General features: G+C 37.6%; 1 protein-coding gene across 1 annotated transcript in view; it reads left to right on the forward strand.

Moving 5' to 3' along the window:
• ARHGAP29 (Rho GTPase activating protein 29) overlaps window positions 1-14,630 on the forward strand; it is a 52,838-nt gene that overhangs the window by 12,149 nt on the left and 26,059 nt on the right. The window contains 1 exon segment of the mRNA XM_054073001.1: window positions 12,230-12,373. Within this exon segment, the coding sequence (XP_053928976.1) occupies window positions 12,230-12,373 (144 nt within the window).

Here is a 14,630-nt window from a genome sequence, read left to right on the forward strand (position 1 = left end):
TTTTTCCCCGATATTTTCTTGGGCTAATTTTTCAAAATATGTGGGATTTCTTATTTGCAAAGTTTGGTTATCTTTATTTTGGAGACTCTGTCAACTTTAAGACAAAGGTTGGTTTATCAAACCTGCCTCTTCAGAGCTGCACTCTGTCATGACTTAACTGCATCAGATATTTGACTAAGTGCAGTTACTGCTTAAATCTGAAATAGGGCAATGAAAGTCCCATTACTCTTTAAATTTCAAATGACAATGAAAATATATTTAATGCAAGAAGCAGTGAAAACTTTTTGAAGGAACTTAAAGGAGTCTTATTTCTGGGATTAGGGCACTAAGTTATACAGTTCTTTTGCGTGTGAAGAAGCAGTACTTAATGTCTGATTTTATCTAGAATGAATGCTGGGACTTTAGTCTCTCACCTTCTTCCATGTCTATATATGAAATAATGTACAAACTTTTTTACTTTTAAATGTAAGTGCGTATGGGAGAATGTATGGAAGAAATAAGAAGCTTAAGGTTCAAATTCTGGTAATTTAAGCTGTTCCAAGGAGCTACTGTAATAATATACCATGTTCCCATTTTCAAGTGTGTTGATCCTCTCTGCTGTATTTATATATTTACTTGGGTTCAGGGCCCACAGTGAGTGTTGCAGCAGTTAATTACATTTTTAGAAGTTCTGTTAGTACCTCTTATCTCTGAGACGCAGAATGACTGTGATGTGTACGTGGCTGGGCAGACGGGGAATGATAGAGGGAGGCTTTTATTTTGGAAAGAGTAAAATGTTTCTTTTAACTCTTGTAATGTCTTAATCCTTTTCTAGTTTTAGGAATCCACAAGATTTGCAAGGCCTGGCGAGGAAGTTTAATCTTAGGTGTGTTGAAACGAATGTTGTCTTTGTTTAAAATTAATTGGAGATCAATAATTTGTAGAAATTAATTACATTTGTAGAGTGGAGATAAAACACAAACATGTCCTCTCTCAGCCCAGATGTCTCTCAATAAGAGGTTTTGCCTTCTTTAGGATTTTGCACCAAATTTCAGTTTTGTAGCATAGGATTTCCAAAGGGTGCTTTTCTCCAAGTATTGTATTGGAATTTGGTTCATGCAGGTGTGATTGGTTTAGGGCTCTGTGTGATGAACAAATTTAACATCTCGGTTATGTTGCAGTCCAAAAGTAGAACATTTTCTTGGCTTTATTTGTAAGATCAGTTGTTGCTGAAATAGTTACGGACAGAGAATTCCTGAAGCATTAGCTTAAAGACTGTTCAGTGTTCACAGATTCCTATTGCTGTTTTAGTGTTGATGCTGATATGAGTGGATTCTTTAGTAGATGCTGAAATTATTTTGCAGATCTGTTTTTTTATGGGGATTTTTTTCCCCATTCTTTCATTGTGTATAGACTATATAGAGTACTTTGTACTAGGTGCTACTGCAACTACAGAAATAAAAAGTCCGTCCAGAAGTTCTTCAATGTTGACAGGTGGAAAAATGTGTTTATTTGAATTACTAAAGTGGAGGCCCAGAGAAACGGAATAATAGCATTGGTCAACAAAATGAGCTGTAGTCACAGCCCACAAGCAGGTTAACCACTGCCAGCAGAAGAGTAGTTGAAGGAGGCAGTTGTTTTGGAGGGACCGTCCTATGTGCTTTGTGCTTCATTTTGGTAAGGTGTAAATTGTTTACCTGAAAGTTTAGTAGCATACATGAATTCTGAATTGTGATAGTTGAATGAAGACTGTGAATGGCTTTGAGAAAGCAACCGTGATAAATAGGTTATACCAGTGGTAAAGAAGGGGAAACTAACAGTAGGATTAAGATTGCAGAGTGGTCAAATTAAATGCTCTCTGGTATTCATGTTTAAGCCCTTGTGTTAAGAACAAGCAAACAAATTCAGCAAGGAATAGAGAACTCCTTCTAGCTATAGTTGGCTTCAGCTCATGACTAGACATGAGATTTTATAGAAGGTGACTGCGAACTTAGTTTGGAAAGGAAGTGTATAAGTAAATCAGATTCTCAATAATGAAAGAAGCTTGTTATACAACATCAAATGCTATGTATCATTGGATGAAAAATGAACTGCATGGGGCTACTGTTCAAATCTGTAGTTGACCAAGTTCTGCCTGTTTCTAATTTTCACATTCTGTAGCTTTTACTGGCACAGACATCCTTTGGTTGTTTTTTAATTTAGCATTGACTGACTAGAATGGCAGTCTAAGTGGTGCTAGGGGGTAACTGCAATGTAAATCCAGAACCATAAAGCAAACAGATTCTGTGGTTTGCCTTTTTCACCTTTTTATTGCAGGGTATTTGTGAAGAAATATTATGTAATTAAAAGTGCATAGTAAGCTGTGCGGTGCTCAGCTCACTACTGAATTTTTGTGTGTGTAAGTGCCATTGTGACATTGGATACTGTTGTAATGACAGTGTTGTAGCGTGTTCTCTTCATACAAAATCATTAAAGGTATTTTGGTGTAAAATGTCTGATAGCAAAATGTTATATGGCAGAGGGTGTTGACTGTTCCTGAATTTAGGAAATGGGGAGATTTTGAAAGTATCTACTCTTCAGCATTTAAATGGTTCATCACTGTTGTGTCATCTGTGCAAGTCACGTAGTCAGGCTTTACTCTTGGGTGGTTGGTTCAGCAGGACTTCTATGCTGGAACTTTAGATAATTAATTTTTTATGTTCACCAGTTTTCTAGACAACTAACAGTACCTGCTGCTACTGTTATGTTTTGAATCCCACTTAAAATCTAAGCTGGTTTTGCATAAGTTCTTTCTTTTAATCAACAAAACAGAAATGAGATACTACTGCATTTTATAGCAGTCCATAATTGTGTTGCAAAGATCCTTTAAAAGAAATACTCAGAGTAATGCACCTCTTGTTTAACACCATATAATCTCATAATCCTGGCTTTGTATGGTCTTTTGAAAACTAGGTGGGCTGGCAGCAATAAAATAGCTTCTTCGCTCAATCAGTGACTTAGGCTAAAAGTGGAAGGAGCAGCCACGTAGAACAAATAGTATTTTTAGACTAAAGGTAAAATGAGTTAAAGGTTAAATATTTTTTTGATAATGTCTTGATGTGGGTTAGCAAAGGTTAAAATTTATTTTCTTTTGAATGAAGTAAACCAAACTTTCATACTGCCCCTTTGGTGTCAGTTTGGTATGGTATGATCAACTTTCTGGAGATAGTCTTTCCTTTTGCGACTTGTTCTTTTTTTTCAGAAATTTGTACTGTGAATGTTGAGCAAGCGTTACTTCATGTGTTTTCAGAACTTGAACAAATATGCAAAGATCATAGTTGCCTAAAGCACAATAGCTTTCTTGTTATATTTAAGTGTCTTTGATTGGTAACCGTTCAGTCCAGAGACTGCTTTCCTAAGTTTTAGTGAAATGCCCTTGAATAAGAACTAAGCAGCATACCACCAAAAGTGTAGTCACAAATGCTGGTGAATGTGACTTTCTGGTGAAATGTGACTGATCAAGCTTACTGCAAATGTATTCCTCAAAGAATGTAGTCTTACACTCACTTCACAATTTACAACTCTAACTTAATATGTGTCTTGAAAGTGCTGAAGCATTGTCCTCACCTAGTTTTATTCTTAAATTCCTGAAAGACTCAGGGAAATGATATGAACAGTGGCTAAAATGGGCATGTAGTGGGTTCACTCTCTTTTGTCAGAAACAGGTAAATAAGGAAACTCCAGCAATTTTCATTACTGGTTTCTGGTCTTTAAATTTTGGATTAATAAAAGATTAATGTATTCTAAAGATTAAACTGCATGGCTGAACACATCTAGGTTAGTTGACTGGAATCTCAAGGCTAGTAGAATACAAAAGTTGAAAGAATGTGGCGTACAGCATATTGAAATAGATTAATGAAAAGCTGCATTGTGGAAGGTTTTTTTCCAAAAGGCTACCTCACATACACAAATGAGGAGTTCATCTATGAATTTAAATGTGAAATGAATGTGAAGTAACAACTGTTCTGCTGATATCAGCTGGCAAACTAACATAATGAAAATATTTAACTGCTTTCAGTGCAGGCGGAATTATAAGATTTTTCTTATTCTGACCTATTTTGCAGGCACAGTATTTATTTTCTTGACTTATGAAAAGATATTTTTAAGACCTCTTGTTTTTTTTTTTTTACAAGATTCTTCTAATTTCTGAAAAATAATTGTGTCTTGGTTTGCCCTTTTTACATAAAGCTTTGACTTTTCAGAAGCACAGAATTGGTGCATAATTAAAATGAGGTAGGAATGTTAGCTCTGTTTTAAAAATAAACAAACAAAAGCTACTATAGCTTATAGTCACATCACAGAAGCTAGTCAGCATGGTTAATGGTTGAATCTAAATGGATAGACTGATGTATTTCGGCCAAACGCAGATAGCAAATGACAAATCTGAAAAGGTCTGGTTGTGTCTTTGTGGCACACAACAGAAGTTCATTGTGCTAGAAATCTTAGCTGGAAGGCTGGACTAACGGGGATGGGTTTGTTTTATCCAAGAGTAATTTTTCTTCAAAAATTGCAAGCCTGCTCTTCCACCCTGTTTATTTCAATTTCCAAGTCGGGAGAAACTCAATAAACTCTTTGCAGTAAATGTCCATGCATTGTCACTGAATGGGATCTGTGTATTATTATTCTCAAAAAAAACTCCCAAACGTTAATGCTTTTATGTCAAATGTAGGGGTTTGGGGTACTGTTTTTATGCCTTTCTTTTCCTCATTTCTAATCAAACTTCACATGTCCTTAAATTTTCTTCAATGAAATAATAGTTTCACAGTTTGTTTTCCATAATTTTTTGCTTTTGCTGCAATATAATGTGATTAAAACAATTGTTGCAGTGGATTCTGGAGCATATGTTGCCAAAGACTATGAATTTGGTGTGGTGTCTTTTAATGATGCCATGACAACAAGGGTTGCCATGATACTGATGAACAAAAAAGCCAGGACAGGCTAGCTTGCTCTTTGGAAAGCTTCAAGTACGATGCCTCTTGCCATAGGGATGGCTAGGTAGTTTCTAATTCTGCATCATAACACAGGGTTGAGATGTGATCACTTTACTAGTGCCTTTGGCATCTTCCAGCCTTGTAAAGATTCTACAATGACAAATTTTTTCAGAAATTCTGAGGATTTTTTTTTCGATGAATAAAAATGTTTCACTCCTTACATCTGCAGCATGTTTATAGACCCAAATCAAGGAAGAAATAGGATAGCTAAGACTGCTGTTTTCTCATCACTCCTGAACTGCGGCCATCAACAAATAAAATATCCACCCCATCGTTAAAGGAAAAAAGGTTTGTTCGTTTTGTGTCATCGATGAAAATTGTGTCCAGCTAATGTGTTGATTGCTTTACAAAAGCTTTCTAGGTTAGAAAGCGGTGACATAGGTCAGCTTCACATATGGTCAAACCAAAGTGTAAAACATGCTTTTGCTATGCGTTTGTATAGTTCTTGTTGTGGTGATAGTGACCTCTGTCAAATCAGACAAATACAGCAGGCTGTTGATCACGTTAGAATGGAGCTGATAGGGGGAGGAGAGCAAAAATAAAATAATGGGTTAATCTGGGACTGTTTCCTACATCTGCAGTTTGGGAATTAAGTGATTTTCACACAGTTCATTGTTGGATGATTTGTTTTGCCTACGCTGTGATGCTCATTGGGAAGTCTCATAGTCTGGATCAGGTTGAAAACTGATTGCTAACAGTTTTCTGGTACTCAGTATGGACATTGAAGATGACAGGAACGTGGCTTTAGTATAAAGTTGTCTTTCTTTGGATTAGCTTCATTCCAATGCTGATTTTTCCACCACCCCTCCTTGACCTAGGTGGTGTAACTACTGATACCATGCAGTCCTTCTGTGCATTGTAGTGGAAGAGAGATGTAGTTTACCTTAATGCCAAAAATGAGGATATCAGTAAATAAGATTTCACAGTCTTTCAACTAAGATGTTGGTCTTGCAGTTTGAAAAGTTGGTTACTTAGACTTATTTCTTCAGAATCCTTCCAAGATCGAAAGCTATGAGGAGCTGACTGTTCGCATTCCTGAAGGTGAAAATTTAATAACAAAGGTCTTGATCTGGATGCTCAGATATTGCGGAAATTGCTTCTCCATTTGTGGGCTTATTCTTGCCTCTACCCTGCAAGATTATTCTGTCTGGCTTCTCCCTTTCTTCTGAAGGAGATTGGGAGTTATGTACAAGATGTGAAGTCATCCTTAAACCCAGGATTGAGGGTCCTGTGTTTCAGTGGAAGTATCAAGGGAGCTGAAGCATGCTCTCCTCAGCTGATCCCAGTAAACAGGCAGTTTACAAATGGAGTTCTCAAAACCAGGGCTAGACTTAGTGAGGGTGATGGTTATTTTCTACACTGGCTGTGGCCCTGTAGCTTTGTACGCAACTGGCATTTCAGTGTTCTCATCCAGTTGTAAGTTAATCATCTTGAGCTAGCAGTGACATCCATAGAGTGAGTGAGTTAGTTCATGGTAGACACTTATAAAAGACAAGGCATTTAATCGTGTTTGTGAGGCTAGACTGAGAAAATATGTGTGCAAAAATAGGAAGTACCTTGTTTATAGTAAGATTTTCATAACAAGTGAGATGAGTTTATATATATATGCTTCTCCCCCATAGTCGAAAGACTGGTCTATGTATGTAAACTTGTGGCTGTAGAGAGTGCGTATGGCAGGTTGTTCCACACTGACGGTAACTTTCATGGTGTGTAACATTCTTGAAAGCTATTGAATGCATGAAGTAAATAATCACGTCTTTCTACTTTTAAAAAGCTTCCTATGTAAAGCATAGATGGGGCTTATTAGATGGTGTGCATTAGAATATTAATTTGAAATTCTTGTATGTAATCTGACTTCAAGAATTTTTCATGGATGTGTTACTTCTTCAGTGCTTTATTTAGGTCGATAACCAATCTTTCCTTTTCATCAATGTGACCAACTTCAGTTCTAAACAAACTAGTTTTTCGTTATGGCAAAACAATAGTTGCATTGGTGGTTCCCCTTCTTTTATGGAACTGGTGGAAATTGGGTGGTAGAAGGAAAGTCTGCTGCTGTTAGGAAGTGTTCATGTTCTGAATCAGGAAGCAGGATGGTGCATGCATCTTCTGTATGTGTCTGAGCACCAATGTAGGATATATGATGGTCATGGAGGGGAAAAACTGTTGTTAGTCTGTATTTAGACTTGTCCTGGCAAACATTTGTTGAAACAAACAGCTTGAGAAATGTCTGGGCCAACACTAAATCAGGTCAGACAAAAGAATACCAGCCAACTGACACAGCAGTGCCTTTCCCGACTGCATGTATTGTGACCAGCCCTAACTTGGCAGGGAGGGTGACTGGCGCTGACAAGCTTGATGAGCAAATTTTGTTTTGTTTTGTGTGAACAGAACGCATAGCTGTAAGGCCATTATTGCTAGCTAATGTTTACTAAACAAAGGCTTCCTGTTGAGAAATTTCTGAAATTAGAAATAGGTACCTTATGCTGGTTTTACATTAAAGATAGGTGAGTGGTTATAAACTGTGGTGAGTGAAACCGTCAAGGAGTTGCGATGTTAATGACAACAGTGTGCTGCTGAGATGGCTTGGCTAACACTGACAAGCTTCCCAGCTGCTTTGTTAGATCATTCTTAGGCATTAGGTTTATCAGCTTTGAATACATACTTTTTTACCCTCTTCTTTTCTTCACTTCTGCAGAGTATGCTTTTGTGTGGTTGTCTACGTTTGAGAAGAGCTTGTTTTCAGCTAAGGAAAATGACAGGTTTTTGACAGGAAAAAGGGCTTTAACTCAATGAAAGAAGTTTTACAGTTAGGCTACTAAGCTCTCTCCAAGCCTTGGGTTTCTCCACCCCTCCACCCCAGTTTTAAGAGCTCTCGGGTTTTTGTTTTCTTCTTTTTGGGGGTAGAGGACTGACTTATTCTTTCAGGCGATTGTTGTCACCTAAGCAAACAGGTGGATTCACGTGTCCAGGGAGATCCTCTGTGCTGCAGGCTCAGCAGCAGTCGCAGCTCTCTAGCCTCGAGTGCCAACTAGTCTTCTCCTTATTAAGCTTGAAAGATTTTAGACCTGGTACAGCATCTGTTGGTGGAGGAATTTCTTGCTTGACTTCATGTAGATAAATGAATGTGTACGGTGAGACAAGGAACAGAAGAAAAACTGAAAGTAAATATTAATTTTTGTGACTGATTACGTCAGGTTGAATTGTCGCAGGAACTTCTTGGGAGACACAGTTCCTCATGCATTCTTTTCACAGTAAACAGTATTTGCTCTACTGTTGCTTTGGTCTCTTAGCCATTTTCAGAGTCCTTAGTATTAAAGCTGGTTCTATTAACCTGGAATATTTGGATTGGTTTACTACCCGAGGTTTATAAATCTGTCCTGAACAGGAAATCTCTGTTTTAGCATTTGTTTGGCGAGTGTCAGTTGCTGATGGCAATGTAGTTGTGGTTCCTTATGGCTTCTGCTCCCACTCTTCCCCAAACACTCTTGTATCGCAAACCTTTTGTCTTCTAGAGGCACAGAAACAATGTTCCATATATTTTGTAAACAAATAATACTTTGATGGAATACAAAGAAATCTCAATTGGATGTAGCCAGACCTTTGCTTTTGAGTCTCATCCTTGAATGCAATATTTTAGTGATAATGTTCTCCTGGACAGTATGATAAACATGTAATTCAACTCAGCAGTTGTTTTCATATTGCATTTCCCTTTGAAGTTTACTGCTTGTTTCAGACTTGAAGAGGCTTGTGTGCCTTAAGTTTTTTTCTCTCTTTTCTCCTTGTTCCGCTTATTTTGCTTTTTTACCCCGCCTCTGATGGTCTGGTGAGATATCAAGTCTTAATATTAAGAAACTGCATTTTGGGAGCAGATATGCTTTAATTAGTTTTCTGTATTATTGTGGTTTTCTTTTTTTTGCCTTGATCTAACATGTGAGGAGCCTCAAGAGGCTGTTTCATCCTGTAATGTCAAGCCTGTATTTATGAGTCACACTGAACTCTGGAGAATAATTCGTGCAGTTTGTTGTATGCCTGCGATGCGCTCCCCTCTGAGGACTCTCAGGCTGTGAGTAGCCTCTAGATTGGTTTGGCTGCTTCCCTTCCTGGTTTTCCTTCCCCTACCTGTTTGGAGTCCAAAAGTCTATCTACCGTGTCACCAAAAGGACCTGGTTATGGGGTATGTGCATGGATATTCCTAGTTGCATGATTAGGAACTCCTCTCTCCAGCCAGAAGCGGACATCAGTGCATCAGAAGACAGGGACACTTCATCTTGGATAGGCAAGAGATGCAGTTCTGGTCAAATGGTGCACTTATGCAGACTATTTCTAGTGAGTCAACCACAAAATTAATGCTCTTTACATGAGGATTGCATATATACTGGTTTGACAGAGATAGCTAATGGGAAGGTTTTGTGGCATATAACCTTCAAATGCCTCCATAAAAGCCTATGTGTCCTGACCATGTAAATTAGTCACACGGAAGATTTTGTGAGAAGAGGTAATACACTAGCTCCATAGACTACCTCCTCCTTAAATATTTCAGAATTTAAGTCTATACACTAGACATGTTTCTTGACAAACTAATTGCAATTGCCTTTAACTGTCTAATATAATAACATGTTACTATATTTTTCAAATAGATTTTCTATGTTGTCTGTTCCACTTCAGGTTCGTGGGCATCAGTGTAGCTCTGCTGTCTTTCCTGTTCCCCATTACCTTTGTAACTGCCAACAGCATCTATTTTTGTATTGGTGGAGTACAATTGAGTCTTTGATGGGTTAATACCTGAAGAGTTCTTTAAAACTATTTGGTTTCATTTTGATGGCTATAGATTTTCTCCTCGTGTTAGAAGGTGGCAATGGCCATGCTTGTTTAGACTAAAGCTGTGTCTAACTCGATGTCTCAACTCCCATGACTGCTAAAAATGAATAGCTAGAGAAAAGTAAAAATGTTAAGTTGTACAAATGTGATACTCCTCCCATCCTCTGAACTCTTTCTACTTAGAGGAGTTCTTGAGCTGTTGCAGGTTATGTTGTTTTAGTGTAAGGTTTAGTAGTTCAGTGGAGTGATTAAGTGAAAAGAAGTTGTAGAGGCAGGTTCAAAAAGAATTAAATTAAGTCAAAGACAGAAGGTCTGTAAGCAGGTCCTAAAGTGCATGGGAACAGCTGTGGTGCAGCAGTTGAATGCTGAGGGACGGGACTGCAGAAAGCAGACAGTCTCGTCTAGTGTCCTAAGCAGCTTCACCCACTGCTGTGCAAGGCACAGGCTAGCTGGACCCATGGCCTGACCTGGTAAGTGTTTATTGTCTCATTAGTAACCCACAAGATGATGCAGAAGCACTTGTCCCGTCTCCTTGTTTCCATGAAAACTTCTTGTGCCAGTTCTGTGTTTTGGCAAGAATTTCCACAGGTCTCTTGCACAAAGAATTTTATAAAATTCTTTCATATCCTCTGTAAGTTATCTCTTATCCAAGGTCCATTCTTTTGCTGTTGTTGCTTGCATGGAACCTACTTCAAGCGTGGATTGCTTTTGCCATCTAAGCTGTAGTAAGCTTTTAGATCAATGTATATTTGTCATAAACTGCCTTTTCTACTAATGTGTATGTATTGAATCATCGCCACATTTAGTACCAACCTCTTGACATTTTTTTGCCTTTGCTGGTTTTGAGTCCTCAATTAAAAACCATTATGTATACATGTAAATGAAAATAAAGACACCATTATGTTTCTTTAATAAATAACATTGATCTTTCTTAATTTACTGCTGTGTAAGATGGGTTTTCTTGGACTTCTGTGTCCTATTAAGGATACGGAGTTTCCTACTCCCCTCCAGCAGAAAAAACACACAAAGTGCTGGTGAATGGTAGGTGAAGTTTTTGCCTTAATCTGCTTCCCGAGTCAAGGTTTTTCCTTTGACCATGTATAAGCTAGTCCAAGTTGAAAAAATTGCCTCACATTTGACACCCAGGGAGATAAAGCCTGGAGCAGAGTGGTCCTTAGGGGGTTTGGTTTTGCACTTGGTAAAATCTCGTGTGATTTGTTTATAGTCCCTCCCATCTACCTACCTGACAGTAGTGACATACTGTACTGTTGGGTCATCTTTATTGATTCCTCAGAAAAATTAGAAAATTTAGGTGCCTCTAGCCTAAATAAAACATCCTGTAGCCAGAATAGAATGGCTCAAATTTGAAAGTGTTCTCTGAGTAGCACTGGATCAATTTGCACTATACTGTAATTGTCTGTATTGACCTGTTTGTTATCATGGCCACAGCAACACAGAATTGCCATTCCTTTTTGCACGGTGGGGAAGTGAGTCAGCTTGTATTAGATCCTCTTTTTCTTTTTTGTAAGCTAGACTTTCCTGAATTTGAAAGCTTTTTACCGCAACTTGCAACGCAGCACTCTAGAGCATGTGAAACTTTAATTCCATGCACCAGCACCTCTTCTGTAACAGAACAGAAGAGCTTGTGGTTTAACCTGTGCCATGTATGCAACAAGAAGTATTTATTTAAAAAATAAGGCAGGGTGGGGTTTATGGGCATGTAGCAAGAGGTATATGTGTAAAAACTATCACCCTATGTGTATGCCCATTGAAAAATATTTCTGAATTAGGCCTAATTCCACCAAATAGTTTAGATGTTCAACTTCCTTATCAGAACTGACATGCTTAAAGACTGACCTTTGTAGATCTAGGCTCATATGCTAAAGGTGCTTAAGATCTTAGTGACGTTTGAGTTGAAAGATAGCCAACATTTGCCAAAAATCCTTGTTTAATTCTTAGAATGTACAGAAATGGTGTTGAATTTGTATCAAGTGAATAAGTATCTAATAAGCAGTCTAAATCTGCCTTTCTTAATACTCCTTATTGAATATATGCAATTATAAAAGTGGTGGTTGATGAAATAATGTTAGTAAAAAAAGATGATTTCATTCAGAAACCTTAGAATGTTGTTGAAGAGTGGTCCGCCTTTTTATTTTAAAAAGCATACTTACTTAACTTCTTGGGAAAATTAATTTATATGTAAACAGCACACAACATTGCAAGTAAACTGTTGGCAAATGCTTGTGTAAGTTTTCTTAACGATTTCTTTATTCTATGCAGGCTCAGCTTCATATGGAAGCTGATGGTATGCAGACTTCAGACTGCATACCATCAAAGAGATTTGTAATGTGATTGGTAGTTAATTCACTGTTTTAATGTAGTTCCTCCTTTACTTTTTTCAGAAAATCAAGAGGGCCTGCATCAAGTAGTACATGAACGCCTGGGGGAGTTGCTGCGTGTTTTAAAAGCAGTGATAAATAAGCATCCAACTCTAAACTCTGTTGATATTCTTAGTGCTGCAGGAACAGTTATTGCAAAAGTAAAAGGTAAGGAATTTACTACCTTTCATATTCTTGGAAAATTATATTTAGTGACTTGATTGACTCTGGCTTGGGATTAGATTCTATGAGTACAGAAGAAACGGGGAGTTTAGTAGTAATGCCTTAACAACATCTGTTTAAAAATACCTTCTGTAAATGACAAGTAATAATAAATAACTTGTTCTCCTGTTAATGTAATTAAATTCTGTTTATAGGAAGCTAGCTGCAAACCCATACTGAATTCCTTAAGCATAAGGCTTTGATCTTGAGTTTTTCTTTGCCTGTGTATTGCAGAATGGTATCACAGAAGGATACAGCTTTCATTTATCCACTTAAAGGTTTGCCAAAAAAATCTCCGCTTAGTTCTTTTGAAGGGATGATGTTGTATTTATGTCGAGTAAAGAAATAGTTAAATGGGCAATCCTCATTTCAATGTCCTAACAGTTATTTATAAATGCCACAAACAGATCATAAGCATGATCTCAACAGCAGCAAATAAGCCTTGCAGCCATATATGTTATTTTCTATTGCTTGCCTTTGCAGCTGAAGTTCTCTATATTTCTCTATATGTCAGACAAATGCAATTGGTGAACCATGCATTTACTCCAGCCTCATCAATCATAGCTATTTCTTCTCCGTGTAACCTTTAACTGCAGGTCTCCCCACTCTAGATTAAGTCCAGTTTATTGCTGTAGAACCAGTACAGTTCTTTCCATGTGACATGGAGAACACTTTAAGTAGGGTTACATCTCCACCTCTTGCCTGTGTTAAATCATGTGGAACATCTTCCGTCAGAGATGCATAATTTAGTTTTTCTCCTTGTTCCAGGATTTTTCCCCTTCTTTTCTAATTATCTTAGTGTGGCTGAAGATACACTGCTGACTCACTGAAGTAGGAATATCAGTTAAAATAATAATACGTTTAGCTGCCTGATTCCTATAGCTTGGATTGGATTGGCTTCTTCCAAGTGTCTTAGGGATCCTTCCTGTTGGTATATAGCTTTTGTGGTTTGTTTGATTTTGGCAGGTATTAGCAGCCTACTTTGCATTTTCTTCCTGCTACATGTAGAGTTTCCTATAGATTTGTCCCTGGTATAAGAAACGACCACAGGATTATAACTCTACAGCTTCTGAAATTGTTTTGGAGAGTTGTGCATAACGGCAGAAATGCAGAGGGCATCCCTGAGAGGCTGGTATTTGTCTTGTTAATCTAGGGAACAGTTATGTACACATGTATAATGGTAATCAGATATTCATCCGTGAGAAAAGGTTACATGTTTAGTGACCATAATTCCACATCCACCTTAGACAAGGTGTTTCCATGTTTAAGTGCTATGGTGAAAGTGATCACTGTCTATAAGGTCCAAGTTTAACACCGCAGAGTAAAGCAGCAGAATTACTTTGCATGTCTCACATGGTAATGTTGTTGCACTAATTCCATTAATATGTTAGTCTTTTTTTTAGTGTTTGTATTTGATTTGAAGTCCATTATAAGGCCAAGGCCACTTGCAGTTCTAGTGCTGAACCAGTTTTCCAGATCTAGATTTCTACCCTTTACTTCTGAAGTGGAGAGTTAAGCACTTTGTTGAATTACATAATCCATTCCTCCAGACTACTGGCAACCTTCTGATTTTGATGCCAGATGTAAGAGTGTCTTTTTCTCCTTTTGGTGCACACTGTTCCATCATACAGTTCCAATAGCACTGAACCCTGGGCAAATCCATTGCCATTTTTTACATTCTCTTATATGCATCTGCTTCTGCCTGATTTGATGAGCAGGTGTTCTTTGAAGAGTTATTTTAAGATTCGTTCATTTATCTTGATGATAACTTCAGTACTAAGCCTTTTTTGGCAATACAGATATTCACAAATGCCTTTTAGCTTCCCCTTGAACAGATTTTAGAGCATATAAATAACATGTTTGCACTTGAAATAAACCAAATACTGACATTTTGCTTATGTTATAGAGTTCACTCTCTGTTAATATATTGAGTTTATGAGGAGCTACAGTCATGGAGAGATTGTATTATTTTCTATATGGAAAAAACCCTACTGTTAAGAAAGCAATGTGTGTATTGTATCATCACAGAATTTTGAAGTAACTACACTCTTTATTCTAAGAATGCCAAAAGCAGTACAGTCATATCTTCCCATTTTCTGTCAAATATATTCAAGTGGATCAGGTTGTGAGACCATACTTGAGGTACATCTTAAAAGTCTGTGGTCAGCTGTAGCTCACTTGAACTGTCTTAAATATGATCTTG

This window comes from Cuculus canorus, chromosome 8 (genome assembly GCF_017976375.1).
Source record: "Cuculus canorus isolate bCucCan1 chromosome 8, bCucCan1.pri, whole genome shotgun sequence".
Classification (NCBI taxonomy): Eukaryota; Metazoa; Chordata; class Aves; order Cuculiformes; family Cuculidae; genus Cuculus; species Cuculus canorus.